Source organism: Corvus moneduloides, chromosome 27, assembly GCF_009650955.1.
Source record: "Corvus moneduloides isolate bCorMon1 chromosome 27, bCorMon1.pri, whole genome shotgun sequence".
Lineage (NCBI taxonomy): Eukaryota > Metazoa > Chordata > Aves > Passeriformes > Corvidae > Corvus > Corvus moneduloides.
Window position 1 is genome coordinate 3,472,273 of NC_045502.1, and position 24,096 is coordinate 3,496,368.

The 24,096-nt window shown below is 53.2% G+C and overlaps 1 protein-coding gene and 1 long non-coding RNA gene across 5 annotated transcripts in view; one reads left to right on the forward strand and one right to left on the reverse strand.

Annotated features, from left to right (window-relative positions):
• PPP3CC (protein phosphatase 3 catalytic subunit gamma) overlaps positions 1-22,425 on the reverse strand; it is a 38,272-nt gene extending 15,847 nt beyond the window's left edge. For 2 of the 4 annotated variants that reach the window (XM_032092022.1, XM_032092021.1), the window contains exons 1-3: positions 22,279-22,423; positions 6,079-6,276; positions 5,732-5,856 (exon numbers count right to left, since the gene is read on the reverse strand). In XM_032092022.1, the coding sequence (XP_031947913.1) occupies positions 5,732-5,856; positions 6,079-6,276; positions 22,279-22,330 (375 nt within the window). In that variant the 5' untranslated portion in view covers positions 22,331-22,423. Of the gene's footprint in view, positions 1-5,731; positions 5,857-6,078; positions 6,277-22,278 lie in introns of all 4 variants that reach the window. The other 2 variants (XM_032092019.1, XM_032092023.1) reach the window with 2 other exon arrangements.
• On the forward strand, positions 670-3,192 carry LOC116435592. Its single transcript, XR_004236796.1, has 3 exons — positions 670-755; positions 2,801-2,936; positions 3,060-3,192. It is a non-coding gene; the product is annotated as an uncharacterized LOC116435592 (long non-coding RNA).
• Positions 22,426-24,096: the final 1,671 nt, after the last annotated feature.

Below are 24,096 nucleotides of genomic sequence, written 5' to 3' on the forward strand. Positions count from 1 at the left end.
CTGTTTGCTCCAGATGTTCCGCTGGGATGGAGAGCAGCGAGGGGAGCAGGCAGCCATTTGTCCACGAAACAATCGGAAAATTCAACTTCATCTTCCCCACTGATTTCCCCCCCCCCCCCCCCGGTTTTTTTGCTTATGCCACAGTCATGTGAAGTTCAAGCTCAAAACAGGAAAAGCTGAGCCCAAAAAGCAAGCTGAGCTTAGCAAAGCTCTCTGGCTTTGAAAAGGGCTTTCCACATCCCCTCCCTGAGCAGCAACACCTGCAAAGCCGGCGCCTTTGAGGAGGCTCAGACTAAAATCAGCCTGAAACGGGGGTTTTTAGCAGAAATATTGCATGCTGGCTTCCCAAAAAAAGCCTGAGGGTAGGGCTGGGAGGCAGGGAGGGCTCACTCACCCCCGTGGGCTCTGTGCTGTCGGCCGACAGCAGCATCGGCTGTTATCTCGCACGGGGAAATGTTATCACATTTCCCTTGTTGATGTGGACAATCCAGAGCGACAGCAAGCTCCAGGAGCTGGATTAAAGTCTCTAATAGGAGCTTACCCTCGAGGCTGACAGGCTGCAGGACACGCCTGGGGAATGGGACCACCAGCAAGTCTGTGAATGGTTTTACAGCCTCCAACATCCCTGATCCGGGGCACAGATCCCCGGGAGCCAGCTGCGAACAACCTCCAGAACCCAAAGGAACCAGCTCCCAGCCGGTTCCCAGCACTGACAGCTGAGATCTGGCTCAGTGTTTAAGCACTGAACCTGCAAGGTAAGCTCTGCATGAATCATCCCAGCTGATCCCAAAAACCCCAAGGAGCTGTAAAGCACCGCCTGTGTCTCACTTGGAATTCAACCCCACATTAACAACTTGATTAATTCGGAATTCTGAAAGAGAACGGGGCCAAGGCCAGTAGCAGAATCATGTTTTATTGCATCTGTTACCAGGAGGAATGCTCCCAACAAAACCATTTATAATTATTCTGGGATTTAAAGCTTTAACCTCCCTGTGTTTGCAAGCGAAATGTCACTTTTCTGGGCTGGCAGGAGAACTTGGGAGTTGCTATAAATGAAGCAAATGACTTGGAGGAAGAACCAGCCCTGGCATCAAAGCAAGGCAGAGATACAGCAGCATCAATAGGGGAGGGTTTGGGATGCACGGAAGGTTGGCAGCTTGCAGAAGAGAGGTTTTAAAACACATTTGAAGGGCTTTAAAGCAAAACGGGCTTGAATTTAGCACCACAATTCTTCCTGGACACACCAGGGATGTGGAGAGCGACCATTCCCGGTGGTTGGAGGCACTTCCCAAGGATGTGGGGACTGCCAGGTACCAGGAGGACACAGAGTAAAGGACATTGAAGAGCCCTCGAGGGCTCCAGAGGGGCTGGAGTGAAGAATGAGGGAGTTTCTACACTCGCATGCCTCGGATGCTTCCTGGTGTTTTGCACGGATCCCTTTCCCAGCCTTTCCCGGCGCCGTGCCCAGGAATTGATCACTGCCTCTCTGCAACAGCCAAGGAGCAAATCCAGGCAGTCACAGCTTTTTGGGTTTAAATAATCTCAAGTAATCTCCTCCTCTCCTTCTTCTGCCTCTCGGTGCGAAGCCCAAAGCCAAGGGTTTGATCCACTTGGAAAGGGAAAGCTCAGCAGGCCACAGGGAGGGAATTCCAAGAGGAATTGGGACTTGCAACCCCAAAAATGCAAGAGGGGCTGGTGCCAAACCTGCCCCCACCGTGACCTGTCTCACCATTCCCAAAACCTGGCATTTTAGGGAAGTTTTTACACATGGAACCTGCCAGGTCTTCCAGAGTAGGAACAGAGGCAAAACTCCCATATCCAGGCAAAAAATCCACACCTTGCAGAGCTAACTGGATCTCTTTAATATTATTCTGGAAAAAAAGTGCATTAAATAAAGATTAAGATATAATTCCATGATTAGACAGCAATCATGTGTCCTGGCCTGATTGGAAGAACTGGCCTGGGAAAGGTGCATGCCATTATCATCCCACTTCTCCCGACAAATCTCCTCTTTCCACGGATTCTATTTCTGCTCATGAGAATTGTTTCACTTTCTAATTTAACAAAACCATTCTATTCATTGTACTGCAGCCTCATGGACCAGGATGGTCCTTCCCCCCCACGAGCACAGACCTCTCTTGTGCCATGCTGGGATTTGGGACTAAAACCTTAACGAAAGGAGCGTTTTTCCCACTGGGAAGCTGGTGGGAGAATCCTTCAGCAGAGCCCTGCCTCATCAAGGAGGAGTTCATCCTGATTTCCGTGCTGCCTGTCAGCCCTGAGCTCTGGGGCTGGGATCTGTGACCGCTCAGTCTCGCTGTCACAGCGGGTTTGGGACAGCAAACCCTTCCCAGAGTTCCCTTCCGGCAGCATTCCAGCTTTCACACGGTTCTTTCCCTCTCCTCTCCCCTCACAATTCTTTTCTTTAAAAAAAAAAAAAAACCAGCTAAAAAACAACAACCAATGCACTTTTCATGGCCTCATTATACTGGGAATTCATGTTTTTAAATGAGAATTTCCCTAAGCCAGAGGCCCAGCAAGAATTTGTTGAATGATTTGTTGCCGACATCCAGCTGAGCTCATGAACGGAGAGGCTTTGGGGGGAGGGGGGGGCGGGTTTGAAAGGTTTTGTCTGAGCCACAAATTCCTCCTTTTACCTGGACAACCAAATGCCTGGAGCCACGGGGAACACCTGGAAGGGGTATTTGGCCCTTCCACCTCCTTGGCCCCTGCTCTGGCACCTTGTTTCCTGCAGCAGGATGCAATTAAACCATCCCCTCCTATTTCATCCCGTTAAAAGGTCACGGTTGTAGGGTTGTGGAATATCCTGAGCTGGAAGGAATCCACAGGGAGCAGCGAGTCCAGCTCCTGGCTCTGCTCAGGACACCCCCAGCTGCTCCGGGCGGGCTCTGGATCATCTCCCCACGGATGCACAGGTTTGTGTGGTGACTCGGGAGGCTGCTCCCCACCTTCCCAGCAGTCACATCACAGGGAAACCTGGATGCTTTTCCATCCCTCAGCCTCTGGGATACTCCAAACCTGCTGCTGTTTTACTGCAGGACCCAGGTTTTGCACGTCCAGGTGGGAATCTCATCCAGCACAGTGCAGGAGGTGGGAGGGAGAGGCACACGGGAATCAAACATTCCGGATCCTGCCTTATCCTGATGTTTGGAGCAGCCCCTGCCTGTGCCCGTCAAAGCCCACCCTGAGCTGTGGGATCAGAGTCAGCTCCAGGGGGAATCCGTGGCATTCCTGCTGCAACATGGGGCGGGGAAAGGGAAGGAGGAGAGGCAAAAGAAGCAGGAAATAAAACATCGGGGTTTTTTTGCCCCACCACCTCTGCTCTCCAAGCATCATCCATCACCTGGAATTCTTCCATATTATCACAGCAGAGAGGAAAAGTGGGCATGGATTTGAACTAAAAGGGGGCTTAGATGGGATATTGGGAAGAATTTCTTCCCTGTGAGGGTGGGGAGGCCCTGGCACAGGTTGCCCAGAGAGGCTGGGAGAGAATTCCTCATCTCTGGAAGTGTCCAAGGCCAGGCTGGACAGGGCTTAGAGCACCTGGGATAGTGGAAGGTGTCCCTGCCCAGGGCAGAGAGTGGAATAAGATGGGATTTAAGGTTCTTTCCAACCCAAACCATTCCATGGTTCTGTGGTGATCCCAGCACGGAGACACCAGGGTGCTGATCCCCAGCACTTCTGGAGATCTGGGAGTAAAATCTCCGTGTCAGAGCAATCCTGGGCTAAGAGCAAAGAGTGGGAGCAGCACTTTCCCACCTTGGATCTACAGAATCCACACACAGACACAGGGCCCAACACCTCTCATTTGAAGGTTCCTTGGTTAACACCACAAAAATCCCCGTGACCTCAGGAGGAGCTGCTGTGGGGGAACACAATCCCTTTTCCAGGTAAACACACTCCCACTGCAAACCCAGCCCAGCAACCCTGAGGAGCAGTAGGATGTGTCCTTCTCCTTCCTCCCTGGGGGGCTCCTCCTGCCAGCACCACCCCAAATCCCAAAAAATCCCAGCAGCCCCAGCCCCACCTCTGCTCCATCCGTCCCCGCTCCCCTGGAAGCGGCTCCTCGTCACACCTTGGCTCCCTGTCAGGATTCCGGAGCGCGGGGCTGGAAGGGAGCCAGGGGCTGCTGGAGCTCAAGCTGTCGGCCCTGCTCTCCCGAAATCCTCTGCAGAATCCTTCAAAGAACCTCTCGCACTCATCCCTGACACTTCCACCCCAAAAATTTTCACTGGGTAAGATTCCTCTGCACACCCAGCGGCTCGGCTGTTCCCACAGCCTCTTCTTTTCCAAGAGAAATCAGTCCCTCTCTTATTCCAGCTGATTTCTGCCACCTTTCAGGCCCCTGCTGCCCCAAAAGCCCTCCCTTACTTTGCTTCCAACTGGGATAAGTGCTCCACTTCCACTCGGCCCTGCCTCTGTGAATCCAGATGGCTGCAATCCCTCGGGATTTGTGGCATTTGCTAATAGCTGTCCCTTCCTGTCCCATCCCAGCTCTCCACTGAGCCAGCAGCAGCCGCTGGGATCCACTGAACCCTTCCTCCTGCAGACCAGTAACTCCCAGCACTGCCCAGTTCAGGCTCGTGGCATCCCAGGGAGCTGCATGGCCCCGTCCCAGCCCAGGTGACTTTTGCTCCTTTCTCCTGACCCCATTCCCGTGTTTCCAGAGGGAAGCAGTGACTCAGGCACGTGGCCCTTTCTCTTCCTGCTCAGCTGAATCCTGCAGGTTTTTGCTCCCCACTGCCTGGTGGGATCCTGCACCATCCCCTGTCCCTCTGCTGCCCCTGAGTGACAGCTCCAAGTGACATTAAAACTCCACTCCAGAGGGCAGAGTTCAGGCTTTAACCCCCTCGCTGCCACTTCATTGTCACTGCACAAGGATCCAAAGCTCAGTCATGGCATTGGGGCATCATTTTCCTGCCCAAAATCCCACTGGCAGTTATCAACATCGTTTTCATCCCATGCAGAACTCGCCTGGAGGGTAAATCCAGCATGAGAGATCTGGGTTTAGTGTTTGGAGTGATTCTGAGCTGTATTTGAGCTCATTCTGAGCTGAATTGACTTGATTTTGAGTTGCATTTAACCGAGTCTGAGCTGGATTTAATTGAGTCTGAGCTGCATTTTACTGAGCTGTATTTAAACTGATTCTGAGCTGAATTTAACTGATTCCGAGTTGTATTTTACTGATTCCGAGTTGTATTTTACTGATTCTGAGATGTATTTCAACTATTCTGACCTGCATTTAATTGATTTTGAGCTGTATTTAACTGATCCTGAGTCGCACTTAATTGATTCTGAGCTGAATTTCATTGAAACTGAGCTGTACTTTAGTGATTCTGAGCTGAATCTGAACTGATTTGGAGCTGGTTTTAACTGATTCTGAGCTGTATTTTACTGAGCTGCATTTGAACTGATTCTGAGCTGAATTTCACTGTTTCTGAGCTGCATTTGAACTGATTCGGAGTTGAATTTCACTGGTTTTGAGCTGAATTTGAACTGATTCTGAGCTGAATTTCACTGTTTCTGAGCTGAATTTGAACTGATTCTGAGCTGAATTTCACTGTTTCTGAGCTGAACTTGAACTGATTCGGAGTTGAATTTCACTGTTTCTGAGCTGCATTTGAACTGATTCTGAGCTGAATTTTAACTGAGGTCCAACACTTTGGGTTCCTTCAGCCCCAGCACCCCCAGGCTCCGCTTCCTTTGTCACCTCTATACTGAAGTAGCCTCTGTCCACGTAGTCCCCCAGGAAGAGGTAGCGGGTGTTATTGGGTGATCCTCCGACTTCAAACAGCTTCATCAGGTCGAAAAACTGCCCGTGGATGTCACCACACACTGGGGGAGGAAGAACAGCACAAAAGAGGCACAGAATTACCACGCTAAGAAAAGCAAGGTCACGACAGTAGCGAGGAGCAGAGCTGAGCGAGCACCAGCAAAATCCTCTCTTCCGAGAGCTCAGGAGAGTTAAAAAACTTGTTGTGGGTGGAAGGAACACGGCAAAAAAACCTGCTGGGCTTATCCTGGTTGTTGTTCAGGACTCCAGCCCTGAGCTCTGACCTGTGATAGGAGCCTCCACCTCGATCATGGTCTTCTCGTGCCTCAGGATGGCGGCGCCGTCGTTGATGATTTTCAGCGCCGCGTCCTCCTCCAGCCGCCCTTCCTTCACCAAGTGGCTCTTGAGGACGTCGAGCCTCGGCTTCCCATCCTCAAACACCTCCTTCAGAGTGAGCCGCTGCGTGGGAGGGAATGGGACAGCTGGAAAGGCAAGGGAAGGGAAGGAGTCAGCAACACGGCGCTTCTCGGGGAGAGGGAATGACAGGCTTTGCTTCCGAGCCTCGAGCTGACACCCAGAAGTGGAATTTCCACTGAAGTGATGCTCTGAAATACTGAGAGAGGAGCTGAGCTGCCAGAGCTGCTGGATTCACCCCTGAGCTTGGCTAGAACCCCACCTGGTGAAGCCTAAACGCCACCTGCACCCATCCCAGAGCGGCCTCCCAGTCCCGAGGGGATGGTCGGCATCCGAGCCTAGAACAGATCCCACGGAAATATCAGCAAAACCAGGAAAACCAGGAACCAGCGACTCAGGTAGGAGGATCAGCAGGTAAAATTTTTCCTTATCGGAAACCACACACTCCCAAAAAGCAGAATTTGCTCCTCTCCACTCCAACACCTCAAAAAGCTTCACCCCCAAAAAGCAGAATTTGCCCTTCTCTGCCCCAACACCTCAAAAAGCTTCATCCCCAAAAAGCAGAATTTGCCCTTCTCCACTCCAACACCTCAAAAAGCTTCACCCCCAAAAAGCAGAATTTGCCCTTCTCTGCCCCAACACCTCAAAAAGCTTCACCCCAAGCTTAGAAATCGGTAAATCTTGATGGAATCCAATATTTAAGGTAAGTTAAGGTCTCACCAATTTCCTTAGTTTTTAACTCTGGATAGAAAAACACTCCATCAAAAGCAGCTATTTTTATTATTTTTATTATTATTATTATCACCATCATCATTTCATGGAAGGGAATTGGATGGTTTGGGAGAAGGTGACCTGTAGCAAAAATTAAGTAAAAAAAAAACAGAAAAAAATCAGTTTTCAGTAAAAACCTTCTGAATTCCTCATCTCCCTCCTCCCAGGCCTGGCTAATTTAAAAAAGGTGGGAGCACACATGACCCCGGTGTAATATTTAAAGGCTGTAGAGTGTCTTGAATTAAAATTAATTCCAGGAAGGAGGACTGGATGCTTGGGAAGAACTGGGAATAAAATCCTGTGCAACAGCCCCCAGTGCGTGGCCTGGCTGCTGGCAGCTCCTGCAATCCATGGAGTGATTGGAATCTTATCCCAGGGATCGTCTCAGATCTTCTGAGCCCATTTCCTTCTCAAAACCAGGAAAACCAGGATTTCCTCACCCTCTGGGATCAGCCCTTTCAGCATCCCCTGGCCATGGCCGGACCAAAACAACCCCAGCCAAGCTCTGCAGAGAGAGCGATCCCGCAGCTGGGATGAGGAGGAGATGCTGGGACGGGGTTTGCTTTGGGATGCGCCACACAGAGCCCCAGGAAAAGCCTCTTATCCCAGCGCAGATCCCACAGGGAGCTGGCACCACCCTCCCAGCCCGAGGGGTAACGCACACACCTCCCCACAAAGTGCTGGAGGCTCTGCTGTCCGTACGGAGGCGGGCAGCCGGACATAACACCTCACCTCTGCCAGGCATCCCCCAAAATATCCCAAAATCTGGAATGTGATGGGTCTTCCGCAGGGATTTTAATGATGGTGGTGCCAGTCTGAGTCTGAATAGGCACCTCCAGCAGCCCCCATGAGGAAGGAACCCACCCACTGGATAATGAACTGTCTTTCCATCATTCCCTCTCCTGGGACAGCGTCGTGGTGGAAGGCAGATTTACACTGAGCTGGAATCCAGCTTGGACGGAAAATACCTGGGATGCAAATCAAATCCCTGTCCTCATCCATCACCCAGGAAAGGCACTGCTCTGGTGAGGCCACACCTCAAGTGCTGTGTCCAGTTCTGGGACCCTCACAGAGGGGGCTGCAGTGAATCCAGGGCAGGGAACGGAGCTGGGAAGGGGCTGGAGCCCCAGGAGAGGCCGAGGGAGCTGGGAAAGGGGCTCAGCCTGGAGCAAAGGAGGCTCAGGGGGGACCTTGTGGCTCTGCACAAGTCCCTGACAGGAGGGGGCAGCCGGGGGGGTCGGGCTCTGCTCGCAGGGAACAGGGACAGGAGGAGAGGGAACGGCCTCAGGCTGGGCCAGGGGAGGCTCAGGGTGGACAGCAGCGGGAATTTCCTCATGGAAAGGGCTGTTAAATATAGGAAGGGGCCACCAGGGAGGTTTGGAGTCCCCATCCCTGGAGGTGTCCAAGGAACACCTGGACGTGGCACTCAGGGCTCTGGGCTGGGGACGAGGTGGGGATGGGGCACAGCTTGGACTCGGTGATCCTGGAGCTCTTTTCCAACCTGAACGATCCCATGATGCCGAAATATGTTAAATTTCACAGGACAGAGCTGGCCAAACAACACAGTGAGAACAGCGCTGCCACCGCTCCCTTTGAAATGCAAATCCAGCAGCAATTTAGCCTGAAAACCCCGAGAGGAAAAGCAGAGAGAGGCGGCACAAGAGATTCTTTACAGCTGAACATCAATTTTCAAATCACAGGAACTGCAGGAGTGGCTCTAACCAAAGGGGAGCTGGTGCCTGCAACGAGGTGGCCCCGCTTTCACGGATCCCTCTGGAAGTTGTGCTCCGCTGTCCCGCGTGCCCGGAACACTCCAGAGCCTTCCCCGCCGAGCTGCCAATTAAAGAGGGTTAAACCAGACCTGCTTAAACCAACACGGGCTGGAGCAGGGGTTTTACTGCATCCACAGCTCAGCTCTGCTCCAAAAGGGAAAAAAAAAAACCAACAAACCCTCTGGAGATGGACGAAAAAAATGATTTTGCAGGATTTTTCCCCCCCGGGATCAGAGTAAGGCTGACGGCGCTGCAGGAGGAAATGAGGGAAGGTGTGGGGCTGACACGAACGGGATCAGCTGGGATGAGGGAGGGCAAAAGGAGCTGGGTGGAAATGCGGGTCCACGACATGGAATGGGGGATTTTTTGGGACACTGAGAGGCTGGGAAATGATTCGTAGGTACTACAAACCCTGTGGTTGTCCTGGCATCTGCCATCTGACTCCAAAGGGAGTTGGGGAGGTCAAATGATTGATAAGGAAGAGAACAGAGGAATAGGAACCATTCATCTCCCTATTCCCCATCACTCCAGGCCCTCAAGCACAGCCAACACCTCTGGAGCCAGCCTAAGGAAGTGCAAAGCCCCAGAAATGGGGTCGGAGAGCTCAGCAAAGCTGGGATGTGACCCCGGGAGCAGCGCTGCCCATCCCAGCACTCCGAGATCTGCGGGAAGCTCCCGGCTCTGCCTTTTCCCGGTAGCCCCAGCGAGCAAAGTTATGCAAGATCAAATCTGAGGCTGCGCCAACGTGAGCAGCCAAGAACTTTTATGTAAGTTCCCTCCTTGGCTTTGCACGGCTCCACTCCCACAAGGAGCTGGGCATGACCAGGAACCGGCTCCTCCTCAGCGCTGCCAGGGCTTCAGCCACCCCACTTTTGTTAAGAGGTCTCGGCTTTATCCTCATCCATGCTCCATTCTCCTGGACAGGAGGAAGAGGATGCTCCCACAGCCAGGCTGGGCCCTCCCAACAGCAGGAACAGCCCTCAGAGCAAGCTGACCTGGAATTTTGTGCCCTCGGGGCATTGAGAAGGGTGGAGAGACTCACCCAGTTCCTGCTCCTATATGGAAAGTGGGGAGATAACTCTTTATCTCCCAAAGAAATCAGAGTCATGGACTGGCTTGGGGTGGAAGGACCTTCCACTATCCCAGGTTCTCCAACCTGGCCTGGGAATCTTCCAGGGATGTGGCAGCCACAGCTTCTCTGGGAATTCCTTCCCAGCCCCTCCCCACCCTCACAGGGAGGAACTCCTTCTGTATATCCACCCGAAATTTCCCCTCTTTCAGCTCCTTGCCACTGCAACTCCACGGTTGGTCCTGGAATGCCCAAGCAGGGCAGACACGGCGGGTTAAGCTCGCCCTCAGAGCCAGCTCCCCCGTAATGAACGAAAACGACGGCTCAAACACTCACAACATTCCAAGAACAGAACCCTGTGACCTCTGTGCCACCTTCCCTCGGCACACAAACCCGAGTGTTGCACCCAGTCCTGTTTAAACAGTGAAATCTGCAGGTCTGGGGTTGAAAATTCCGCCAAGGGCATCCAAATCTGCTCCCAGGGAAAGGTGATTCCTGCTCCACCAACAGGACACGTGCTGAGGGCCAATCCACCAACAAAAAGATGCAAAAGCAGGTGAAGTTCGAGGTGTGGAATGGATTAAAAGGTCAGGTGTGCCCACGGGGAAGTTAAAAGGAAATTAAAAGGAAAATTAAAGGGATCTCTTTGCTGGACTCCAGGGCAAGATTCCATTTCCCGCCAAATTAACACGGATTTTATTTCCCAGGCCAGGAGCAAGGGGGTATTTGCAACTCTCTGAGAGGCCATGGATAGTTAAGGATGGAAGAATCTGGGGAAAAGATGCTTTTCCACCACCAACTCTCCCAACCCAGAGCATCGCTCACTCCTCAGTGCCAGGACATGAAATTCCTGCAGGGAAAAAAAAAAAATCACATCCCTCCCTAGCTCTGTCCTTAAAACACTTAAAATTCGGCTTCATCAGGGCTGCCCCATCCCCACCTCCAAACAGAGCCCAGTGCCACGGAAGAGAAAACAAAGTGATCCACAAGTGATTGTTTATATATGCCGGAGTCCCTTGGATGGAGCAGCCGAGGCGGATTCATTACTGAAAAAGGAGCAAGAGCTCCGTGCCTGGAGTGGCAGCGCTGGCCAAAAGCTGCTCCTGGGGTCTGCAGGGAAAAGGTGAACCCTCAATCCCCCCCCCTCCAAAAAAAAAAATATCCCCCAGGATTAAAAAAAACCCTCAAGAACAAACTCGAGAGAGGTTTTCCCGGAGCTCCCGATGCCCATCTGGGAGAGAACCCAAAGCCCCTTCCCTGCTTGCTCCTCATTGTGGAGCAGATGGTGAGAGAGGCACTTTGAAGGAAAAAAAAGCACATTTTGGGGGCAAAACTGAGGATTTGGACACTGAGGAAGCCAGATGGGCTGTCAAAGGTAGAAAAATTCCCAGGAAAAGTCCACCAGGAGCCATCCAAACCCCCTGTGAAAGGCAGAGGAAGCGGCCCCCAGGGCTGAGCTGGGCACAGCACGAGCAGCAGGGCACGGGTTTTTTTCTCCCTCTTTCCCAATTTCCAAACAGCCCAATGTTATTTTTAGCCGATATTTTATTCCCATTCACACCTAACCTACATTCATCTACTCAAAGCTGAGCCTGGGGCTCACACGGAGCTGGCTCGGAGGGAATAATGTGGAGAAATCCAGCACGGAAAGGCCACGGCAGCGGCGTTTTCTGCTCAGAGAAAGGCGGATTTTTCGGGATGCTGAGGAGCTTTCGGAGTCATTAACGAGGAACAAACCCTTGGAGGCAGGGGATGGATGTCACTGTCACTCCAGCAGTGCTCCAGCCACCTTGATTTTCCTGCTGCTCCAGCCCAGATCCAGGCCAAAAGCAAGGACAGGTTGGATCTCAGCAGCTGATGTTGGAATTCCAGAATCCCAGAATTATCCGGCTTGGAAAAGCCCTCCAAGGTCATCGATTCTGATCTGTGACTTGTCCCCAGCTCAGAGCACTGAGTGCCATGTCCAGGCATTCCTTGGACACCTCCAGGGATGGGAATTCCACCACCTCCCAATGCCTGACCACCCCATTCATCAGCAACTACTCCACTTCCCATGGAATAATCTTTATTCTTCCCAAAATGATGAAACCACACAAATTTCTGGCCGTTAAACACAGAAAGTCTTTGCTTTAAGAATCCCCACCCTGGTTTTTGGGAGGTTTTTTTCTCTCCTGAGGTGCCTCAGGGTGAGCTGATGTGAGAACCTGCAAAACCAGGTGTGTGTGTGTCTGTTTGATACCCCAATTTTTCCAAGCTTGGATCAAGCCCTGACAAATAATCTGTGTCATTTTCCAGGGCTGGCATGGGCAGCCTGACCCTGCCAAGGCACAGAACTGCTCGTTCCAGTTGCAGGAGCTCTGTGGGGGAAAAAAAAAAACCAAGTGGAGCTTCATCACCTCCCACCTGAGGAAGTAAGGAACTTCTCCCTTGTTAAAATAAACAACGTTAATATCAAAGAAACATCACCAAATAAAGCAAACACCTTCCTGTATAAAAGCAGCAAGAGCCAGGAATAATAATAATAATAATTATTATTATTATTATTGCTGCCATTTCCATCTGTCTTTCCCAAAAATGTTTGCATGCTCCAATCCTCCTTTTTTGCTCTGGGTAAGGAATCCCCAGATGTCAGAAGCTCCAGAGACTCACAAATAGAGGGGAAATAAAAATATTCCAGAGTTTCTGCCTCTCAGCCCTGGAAATGCTGCAGGAAGACCACAGGATTTGGGGTTATCTGAATTCCTCTGGAAGAGCAGCTCCTTTGAAGGGATGCAGTTTAAAACGTCCCAGTTTTATCCAGAACTCCTCGGAGCTGAACCCGACCTCCCAGTGCGCAGCTGGTTCGGAGAGCTGGCTCTGATCCTCACCTGGAGCCACGGATTCCTTTTTGTAGGACAACCAGAATTATCTCCTCACAATAGCCCTAAAAATATCTGCATTGTACGAGCTGAATGAATGATTTCTTCGAAGGGGACAGTCGCGGTCATCCCAAGACAGAGCCGGGCAGGGAAGAACCAACGGAGCCGTTCCCAGCAGCAAATCTGTCCCTGCCTCATCAGCTCCAGGAGTAACACCCAAAAATTTGAGGCCACGTAGGGAGAAGCTGGCAGGCCCCGGGCTGAGCAGGAGCCAGGTGCATTTAAGGCTAAAAAAAGCAGGTGACAGCTCCGTGCATGGAAATGCAAACACAACCAGAGCACAGCCCCGGCCACGCTCACGGCTCCCACGGAAATCTGGGATGCAAAGCCAAGAGGATAAAAACCACACAAACCTAAGCCCAGACATGAATTTCCAAGGAAATATCACAGAATTCCAGAATGGTTTGGGTGGGAAGGGACCTTCAAGATGATCTCATTCCACCAGGCCAGGCTGCTCCAACCTGGACTTGGACACTTCCAGGCAGCCACAGATTTTCTGGGAAAACCACTGCAGTGCCTCACCACCCTCACAGGGAAGAAACATGGACACTGAAACCTTACAGCTTCCTGAACTGTGCTCCCCTAAAAACTTCGGGATAGCAGGTGATTATCTGGCAGGCAATCTGGCCAGCAAATAGTGAGGCCAGGACTCCTTTGCTGAGGAGGATTCCCCAGCAGAGCTGAGGGCCAAGGTTTTGCCACGGCTGCCAATTCCAGAGGCAGCAGTGCCGGTCCCACGAGGTGGAGCTGGAACTCTGCTCCCTCTCGCTGCTCCCGGAGGAGCCGGGCAGGATTAAACCCGGGAGTATTTAATTAGAACAGAGGCAACTTGAGCCCGTCAGCCACACCAGGCGCCAGCTCCCAGGCAGCAGAGCTGCCCACAAAACCCTCCTGCCACGGCAGCCAGGGATCTTCACGCCCTGGATCCTGCCCTGCCTCGGGAATGAAGCCGAACCCAGACCTGGATCCGCAGTGCTGCTCCTGCTCCTGCCAAAGCTCCCCGTGGATCAGAGACCTCAAGAACGCTCTCAGTGGGCACCGAGTGTCCTCAGCCTCCCTGGAGTGATAAAATCCACATTTGCTTGCGAGGTCCATTGAGTTTCCAGCTCAGATTTGGCTCTTAATGACCGGCACTGATGCAGATTTTCCTGGGATTGTCATTGAGCCAATCTGTCCAGGGCTGAGTCCTCTGCCAGGGATGTGAGCTCTGGATATCACCGAGTGCCAGGTCACCAAGGAGATCCCAAAACCCCCGCAATTCCAGCCTGGAAAACCTCTCTCTTTGAGACCTTCCTGCTCTACAGACTTTCCAGAGGTTAAAAATCAATGTATTCCCAGAAAATCACCACTCAACAAAGCCAGTGTTTCCCTCTGATGGGTGGGATGGTCCCTCGGCAACTCCAGGGAGTCGCTGCAAAGCTTGAGGAAAAAAGGAGGAGGAAAAGGAGAAGAAAAAGGAAGAGAAAAAGGAGGAGGTTTAGAGCAAACAGCTGCAGCTACTCAAAAAAAAGTGAGCTCCCCAAAGGAGCCGGGAGGGGATTCCTAGATGTCAGCAGGCAGGGAAATTCACCACCTGTTTCCCAAGGTTCCAGCACGGCCACTAATAGATCATTAACGGAGGCACAGCGGGGGCTTTGTGGAAAAGGCAAATCCCGGGAATGTGAACCTGACCCTGCCGCCGGCTCCCGAGGGGCTTCTGGATCCCATTTCAAACCTGCCCTAAGCAAACACAACTCTGCACGCTGTGTCCTTCCAAGATCTCGCTCCGGGGAACGAGCTGATCCACGTGGGAATCCCGGACAAAACAACCCCCAGAAATATTCCCGCTGAAGCAGTCCTCGGAGAAGCCAATGGCTGGATGCATCCAGCAAAAGGTGGTCACAGCATGGATAAGTGGGAATGTGGGCACAAAATGATGAATTCTGACACAATCAGGGGCTTGGTTTCTCTCCTCTTCCCATCTCAGGCCTTAATCCTTCACTCTGAGTGGGATCCTCACTGGATGTAAGTGCTCGGGATAAAACATTCCCTGCAAGGTGCCTATTCCCAGCTTTGGGAATATCCACACCCACACATCACCTTGGTGCTGATGGTTCCAAGGGAGCTGCAAAGGAATTCAAATCTTCCCGCCCTGGAGGTCATCAGCCAGAGCAGTTCTCCTGCAAACCAAAAAAGCAGCCCAAAAAAACTGGGATAAACCAGTCCCAGCGCTGCTTCCAGAGCAGCTTCCCAGACCTGCACGTGTCAGGGATGGAGCAGGATGAGAGGAGCCTCCAGCTACTGCTGAAGCAGCAATTCCAGCCTCTGTGCCCTGGTCACTCTTCCTCCGGGAAACCCTCATGGTATTTTTCCAAGGCATCACCTTTGGGATAATATTGTGTTCAGGAAGCCATTTTACCACGTTTTGCTACGCTCAGCAGCTGATAAAAGGGAATATTTTCTGGAGCACTCCAGGTTGACACCACTTCTCCCGGTTCTCCTGAAATTCACCCTGAACCGCTTTGCCTTACACAGGGGAGATCCTGGGAAAATCTCCCCTGATCCACCTTGGAGCAGGGAAAGTGCTTTAAACTCACATTTTACAAAAGTAACCCCCAGAAGGCAGACTGATGGAGAATTTTGGAGAGACAACCCGCCCTGAGCTCCTCAGGGAGGCTCCCAGTCAGAGGAGATCCCACTGCTCCACACGCTCACATCCAGCTCTGCTCCCTGTGGAAACAGGGAGATCACAGAATCCCAGCGTGGTTTGGGCTGGAAGGGACCTTAAGGATCACCTCATTCCACCCCTGCCCTGATCCTCTCACCAGGCAGCAGCGAGGTTTTCTTTCAGAGGCTGGAGAAGCTGGAGAACAGCCTGGAGAGCCCAATGCTCCTGCCAGGAAAATCCTTAAAATCTGCACTGAAATTCCTTTTTCCTCCTGCTTTAGAGCACCCTCTGACACAGGAGCATCCACCCTCCATCCCCCACCTCACCTCTGCTCCAACCCACCATTCCCTCTGCCCCACCCTCGCTGTCCTGAGGGGCTTTCCCAGGATATTTGCAGATTCCCCATCCCTGGAAGTGTCCAAGGTCAGGCTGGACGGGGCTTGGAGCAACCTGGGATAGTAGAAGGCAGCAGAGGGGGGTGGAATGAGATGAGCTTTAAGATCCTTTTCCAACCCAAACCATTCCAGGATTCCACACCTGACCCGGCTCTCCGGTGCCACCGGAATGTGCCCCTTTGGCACAGCAATCCCCGCCTCCGAGAGCCTCTGGGAGCCAAGTCCTGCATTACGGGATAACGCTGATGCCTTTACGTAGCCTGTTCCCTCACTCCCGCTGCTTAATGATGTCTAATTCCATTAGGATCCGAGCCATCACCGTCCCGTAAACACACCCGCTGTCCCAACGCCATCCCCGGCGGGATCGGGCAGGGAATACCTGGAAAACCGGCCAAGCTGGGAAGGATCCCGGACAAATATAGATCTCCGAGGAGTATCTTTAGATTAGCAGGCGGCTCTGCCCCCACTGAGACCCCAGGATTTACCTAAATAGCTCCTTCAGCACAGCCCAGTGCTCGGAGCTATTTTAAGCCAGCACCCTGCCCTACTTCCTAAGGAACAGCCTTCCCTCCTCCTGCCTGTGCAGCCAGAGCAGCCCCAAACCCACTCCTCTCCACTCTGACACCTTTCATTAAATAAAAAACACTCTTTTGGCATGGTATCCAATTAATCCGGGCTCATTTATTGCTACAAGGCCCTTCAAGGCCTCGAGCAGGGAAAACGGGATTAACCTTTCCCAGCTTGAGAGCCAGAAAAATAACATTAAACAGTGGGATCCTGAGGAACACGACCTTCCCTCCTGGCCAGCCACCTCCAGCACCCACCTGAGGCAGCTGCTGTTATTCCCAGAGGGAAGGGATAAATCCCAGCCCAATCCATGTGCCCTGGTGCCTTATCGCCGTCCCCCAAGGGGGTTTTGTGCCCAAGGCTGGCGCCGGGTTTGGGGTTTGCATTTCTGTTAATTAGCACATTCATTAGCACGTTCATGAGCCAGCAGAGCATCCCTGTATCCCAGGATCCAGAGACTTGGCAGTTTGAGCCCAAAAAGAGGCACCTCTGCCTCTGCTTGGGGCAACCAAGGAATGCCCCGGAGAGGAACAGTTCACGTATCCAGAGATATTTGCCTCTGGATTCATTTTTGGGATGAAATGCCACAAGATCCAGCAAAATCAGCCCCAAGCTTGGCACTGGCACAAACCAGCCCCTTTTCCCAGCACATCCCATTTATGGATAATGAAGCATCTTTCCTGTTTATATAGAACAGCAACAACAGTATCGGAATTACTCGGACAAATTTTGGGGGATTTTCTGGAAACTCCCCCCCCCCCCTCAAAATACCACATTCCCAAGAAATTCAGCGGGATCCCAGGGGCTTCCTGCTTTAAGGACCGCCTCACCCCACACCTCCTTGAGCTCTGTCCAGCCAAGTTGCTGTATTATGACACAACTTGCTTTTTAGGGATCCCCCTTCACGTCTTGACCCTGGTGGCATTCACACTTTTCCCTTGGCATCCCAAGGTCCGAGCACATGGACCTTGGCCTTTACTCCATTTTTAGCCACTTCCAGAGCTCCTTTTTCCCCCTGGATGTTCCTTAATTCCTATAGAACATCAACACTAAACAAGCCAAACCAACTGGCGAGTTTAAAAGCTCACAATTTCCTTTGTATTTAAGATTTTCCTCAATTAAAAAAGCTCCTTTGACTTTCGTATCGGCGCGTGCTCCGTCACGAAAATTCCCAACACCTCCCAACCTGGAGAAAATCCAACGCTCACGCTTCCAGAGTTGTAGCTGATATTAAAAACAAGGTGGGAAGAAAGCTGCACATTTTTCATCCCCCAAAAGCATCTCCAGGCAGCGAGATGAACTAGAACAGCCTCTGAACTCTCCGAGGAGGCAGCGATTGATCTGACGCTGGGTTTGGGCTCCCCAGAGGCTGCGGGAGCCTCGTGGAACAAATCCCGTGGGATTGCTCTCCGTGCCTCCAGCGGAATCTCCGCCGCGCTCCGGAGGCACTCGGAGAGGTGGGAGCAGCTCCTGGGGTGTGATCCCACCCGGAGCTGGAGGTGTCACTGAGGGCTCGGGAGCTCCCGGTGTCCCGATGTTCCCAGAAACCTCGGCTGGGTGTGAAACGGGTCAGTGACAGCACGGAATCACGGATTATGGAATGGTGAGGGGGGGAAGGGGCCTTAAAATCACCTCATTCCACCCCCTGCCATGGGCAGGGACACCTTTCACTATCCCAGGTTTAATTCCCCCTGTCCTTGGGCACTTCCAGGGATCCAGGGGCAGCCACAGCTGCTCTGGGAATTCCATCCCAGCCCCTCACCACCTTCAGAGGGAAGAATTCCTTCCCAATATCCCATCTAACTCTGCTCCCTGGCAGTGGGAATCCATTCTCCCTTGTCCTGGCACTCCATCCCTTGTCCCAAGTCCCTCTCCCTGCTGAAACACATCCGGGTGGTTCCCACAAAAACCGGACACTGAAACTTCAGGGAGCATCACGTCAGGGGTTTTAAAATTCCCACACACACCTCGAATGTCTTCCAGTTGGGAAAAACCCAAACTGGACACACAGAAAGGTGCCTGAAAGTCCTTAAGAAAGGACAGCAAAGCACAAATTTGGAAAATCCACCCATTTCCAGGACACCTTTGGCTGGCGCCAGCCCTAGCTTTACACCACAATTCCTGGGATTCACCCCTTCTCAGAAAAGCAGGATCCCACTTCAGGAATCACTGCCAGGCACTACGGAACAGGGTGGGAATTAGGGATGTCTCTGACTTCCAACACCAGCTGCCAAAAGGAGGGCACTGGATCCCGGCTGCTCCCGGGTCAGCAGCTTCCCAACGTTTTGTCCATGATACACAAAAGAATAACACAGAGCTAGAGAAAAATTCCAGTGGATTATTTGCTCTGGTGTCTAAACACCAATATCCCGGGTTTTTAAAGGATTTGCCATGGATGCAACTGCACATGGAGAGAGCTGGGTCGCCTCCCAGCACCGCCAGGTGTCTGCGGGAAGGATCCTGCCGGACACAGCTCTGCTTCCCAGAGGATGTCACAGCTTCCAGCAGGGAGAATGGAGCAGGGTGACAAAATTCAACCAAAAAATGACCACAGAATTGAACCCAAAAGGACCAAAAAAAAGCTCTGCAGGTTTGTTTTAAAGGGGCACAGAGAGTAGAAACGCCCTGAGCTCCAGGATCCATCCACTGCAGCAGCCCAAAGCATCATTCCCACCTCCCTGAATAATGTGGATTTCATAGGATGTGGATCCATCAGTCAATTCCATGGATCCACCAGGTAATTCAAGCTTAACTTTGGGCTAATGCAGACAACCAGACCACCTGATCCCTCAGATTTCCAGCAGAACCATCTCAAGTGCTCTGTGGAGATCAAAATTTGGACATTAATGGTCTCCGTCACCATCAACCATCAGTTTCCTGCTAAAACTGGGCTACAAAGAGCAATTCTTGCCTCAAAATTTGAGATTTTAATAAAATGTAACTCCTGATGAACCCCAAAATTCAAGATTTAACAAAAAGCAACTTCTGATGGCCCCAAAAGCCAAGATTTTAATAAAAAATCAATTCTTGAAGCACCCAAAAATTCAAGAATTTAAAAAAAGCAATTCCTGGCCTACCTCAAAATTCAAGATTTTAATAAAAATCAGTTCTTGACACACCCCAAAATTTGAAATTTTAATAATGAAGCTCCCCCAGTACAAGTTTTAGCCCAAAACTGCATTTCCTCTGAATAAACCTAATTACAGCTAAGGCCTTCTGCAGGGCCCTGGAGATGTAAATATATAGGTTAAGCATAGTTAAAATTCCACATCCTATTTAATTGCAGGCATTTTCCACGGAACAAAATGAGCTTTTATCTTCAGCTTTTAATTATTAATAACCACGAACAATGTCACCACCTTTAAACAACAATCCCAGCCTCAGAAGGAGATATTTCTCCCCAAATTTCCACAGGCACTCGAGTGCACCTGGGGGAAATAAGAAGCAATCTTTGGGAAGTCCACGTGGATTTTGGAGTGCTGGAGCACTGAGCAGGCCTTGAGCCTCCACCCCACCTGGATGGGGATTAATGACCGCAATTAGCGGGACCACGAGGACGTGGGGGGGTTGCCAAACCCTCCAGAGGCACCGGTAGGATCCCTGACAGGCATTCCCAGGATCTGGAAGCCCCGGGAGCAGGGAGAGAGCCTGGATCTGGTCGACTCAGCTGAATCATAATGGCTGCATTGACATTACCTTTCCCGAACAAGGCCAACCTAAACACAGGCAGCTGCCTGGGATTTAGCAGGAGATTTACGGACAGCACCGGCCACTCCGGCTGCCCGGAGACCTACAAATCACCACGCCACACGCACGGCCCCCGGGAACACCCCGGATCTCCCCCAAATCCGGGAGCGCTCTGGGATTATTCCTACAAAAAAAAAAAATAAAACAACAAACCAAAACCCTCCCACCGTGGGCAAGCGCGGAGCTTCCCCGAGCCCGAGGGGCCTCCACGCTCCGGCTGCCACCCGGATCCCCTTTCCCTGGGTTTGAGGTTATTAACATCAAACATGTGATCGGCCACATGATAGGCTAAAGGCTAAAAAGGAAAAAAAAAAAAAAAAAAAAGAAAGAAAAGAAAAAAAAAAAAAAATCGCTTGGACACATCCAGAGGGGAAGGAAGAGATGGCAGCGTGGTGGGTACACCTCCATGTCCGTGGACTACAACCATTCCTGGGAAATCGCTGCTTTCCAGCAGGCCGGAATGATGGGAGCCATGGCGGGAGGAGGTTTAATAACGGGGTGATTGTGTAACTTGGAGCCTCCCGGCGAAAGTTGAGGCACCCAGTGGATGTTCCCGGTGCGTGGGGACGAGGATGGCACCGGATCAATTAGGGCAGCGAAATGTGCATCCCCCCCCAGCCTCCTCCTCCTCCTCCTCCTCCTCCTGATCCAGGAGTTTCTCCACTAACGTATTTCTCTCCTCATTAACTGCTTCGGTGTCTTCTGCTCTTTCCAAAATAGTACCTACTATAACGGGGCCGCAGAGGGGGCCAGCTGGCACCCGCCACCGGGCATCCAGACACGGAGCAGGGATTTGGGGGAGGAAAGACACGGGGAGCCGGCAGGATGAGGGCAGCTAAGGCTCTCATCCGCCCCCCTTCCCCCAAATCCTCAGGGAAACCCCGCTTCCACCTAAAGCAGGGGCTCAGCACCCCAACCTAAGGGCAAGGATCTTGTGGGTTCGATGAAGCCCACCCCAGGATGGGGATTCCCCCCCCCCCCCCCCAAAGGGGATGTCCCCTGCTGTCACCCCAAGCCAGGCAGCACCGCTGTGCCCACAGCCCCCCATCCCACAGCACTGACCAGAGAATGGAGGGAGGGGGCTGCATCCTCTTGGACCAGAGGGGACAAAAATGCCCCCCTCATCCCCCCCGGTGCCCCCTACAAAACAGAGACACTCCCCTCCCCCAAACCAAAGGCCCCTCGGCTCCTCTGCAGAGGTTTCTGACAGAACAGGAGGTGTCCCCCCACCCCGAACCCCCACTCAGGGCTCTCCCTTAAGGGGGGGTGTCCCACTGGACCCCCCCGCTGCTCCAGGCCTCTCCCTCCCCTTCCTCTTGGGGACGACCCCCAAACCACGCTCTGATTTTCCAGCCTCTCCCCAGCCTGAGAGTGCCCCCCCAATTTCCCCCCACTCAGGGGATGACCTAGACTGGGGATGACCCCTCCCAAACCAGAGTCCCCCTTAAGGGGGGACCACCCACCAGAACACCCCCTCCTCACCACTCCAGGCATCCCTACCTCCCCCCAGGGCCCTCCTTTAACGGGGGTGCCCCACTAGAACACCCCCCCTCCCCAAATCACAATGTCCCCCGCCCTTTCTCCAGGCTCCCCCAGCCTGGGGACCCCCCCTCAAACCAGGCTGCCCCTCCAGAACAGGTTCCCCCCACCCAAACCAGGCATCCCCCTCCCTTTCTCCGGGCTTCCCCAGCCGGAGGGGGGGGGGGGCTCCGCTAACCTGGGGACCCCCCCACAAACTAAGCATACCCCGATATTTCTCGGGAATACCCCACTAAACCAGGCTCCCCTTCCTCCTATATCACGCTCCCCCCTGCTCTCCTTTCTCCAGGCCCCTCCAACCTGGGGACCCCCCCCCCCAAAATGAGCCTCCCCCCCTTTCTTCGGGCTCCCCCAGTTAGCGGACGCCCCCCTTTTAACCCCGCTCCCCCCGCTCCTTTCTCGGGGCTCCCACAGCCTGGGATCCCCCCCTAAAACCACGCTTCCCCCTCCCTTTCTCCGGCCTCCCCCAAACCAGATCCACCCCCCCAAACCAGGCATATTCCCCTCCCCTTCCTCGGGGCTCCCCCAGCTTGGGGACCCCCCCCCCAAACCTCCCTCGCCGCCCCTTTCTCGTGGCCCCCCCTCCGTGCCGAGCCCCCCCCGCGCCCCCCGCGCAGGCAGGGGGCGCCCTCGCCGCCCCCTCACCCTTGACGATGCGCTCGGTGGTCGGCAGCTTGTTGTGGCCGCGCCCGGACATGGTGGCGGCGGCGGCGGCGGCGGCACCGGCACCGCTCCCCGCCGTGCCCCGCTCCGCTCCCCTCACCCGGAGCGGGGGCCGCGCGGGTGCTCCCGGCGGACCCGCTGGGCTGCCCCGGCGGCGGCTCCGCGGCGCTGCGCTACCCCCGTCCCGCCCCCGCCGCCGCCGCCGCCACACCGCCCTCCGCCCTCTGCCCCCCCCCCCCCCGCCCAGCGCCTGCGCCGCGCCCGCCCCGCCCCGCCCGCCATCTTGGAGGGGAAGGGGGCGTTGCTAAGCAACGGGGGGGCAACATGGCGGCGGCGCCGTGAGGGGGGAGCGCGGGGATGGCGGGGGGTGTTTGAGCGGCCCTTGGGCACAGCTCCGCTGCTGAGGGAGGAGAGTGCTGGGATCCCACACTGCGCTGGGAGGGACTGTAAGGATCAGCCAGTGCCACCCCCTGCCGTGCCCAGGGACACCTTCCGCTGTCCCAGGCTGCTCCAAGCTGGCCTTGGGCACTTCCAGGGGCAGCCACAGCTCCTCTGGGAATTCCATCCCAGCCCTTCACCACCCTCACAGGGAAGGATTCCCTCCCAATATCACATCCATCCCTGCCCTCTGGCAGTAGGAAGCCATTCCCTGTGTCCTGTCCCTCCATGCCTTGTCCCCAGTCCCTCTGCAGCTCTCCTGGAGCCCCTTTAGGCCCTGCAAGGGGCTTGGAGTTCTCCCTGGAATTTCCCTTCTCCAGCTGAACTTTCCCAGCTCTCCCAGCCTGGCTTCAAAGCCAATACTCCTTAGACATAAAATTTCTGAGGGAAGAGAAAAACAGATGATGGTCTGTTCCCACCACTGTAAGATGAAGGAAGACAGGTTTAGATGGGGTATTGGGAAGGAATTCCTCCCTGTGAGGCTGGTGAGGGGTTGGGATGGAATTCCCAGAGAAGCTGTGGCCACTCCATCCCTGGAAGTGCCCAAGGCCAGGTTGGACGGGCCTTGGAGCAGCCTGGGCAGTGGAAGGTGTCCCTGCCCCTGGCAGGGGTTGGCACTGGATGAGCTTCAACCAACCCAAACCATTCCAGGAATTCCATGACCCCATCCAGCATCCTTTGCTGAGGTAACTCAGGTTTCAGGCATTCACCAAAACACAAGGATTTTGCAGCAAAGGAGAGCCCACTCAAAGCCCCCCCGGAAGTGCGGATGAGTGGGAGCAAGTCCGATGCTCACTGTGACCTTCCTTGCTTAATAAGACATTAATATTTTTATAAAACACTCCAGAATGTCAAGATTTGGTTTCTTTAGCTGCAACAGGGTTTCTAAAAATTGCATTTGCTGCTCAGAGCTGGCAGCTGGGGCAGAATGGTGTAGAAAAAGGGGGAAAAAAGGGAAGCAGAAAAGCAAAGTTTGGGGTTTTTTTCCCTAGTGGAAGGTGGGAAAACAAGGATGCAAACACTGCCAGGAGCCCGGCTTGTGTGAGCTGGAGAGAAATCCAAAATCCCGCATCTCTCAGATAAACCACGGCTTGGAAATACATTTCAGATAAACTAAAAAAAAAAAAAAAAAAATATATATATATATATATAAAATTAAGGAAGGGGTTTTTGAGCCGCAAAGGCCGTGCCATGCGGGCAGGCCGGGGGTTGTCAGTGCCACCTTCCGTCAGCCGCGCCGCACTGCATAGCCACGGAAATCCAGCTGGAAAACTGGGATTGCATCACCCAGCCCCGCTCCCACCCCTCCATCCCCCAGCAGCAGGGAGGGTTTCACTGCCGGAGCACAACTGCGGACCCTCC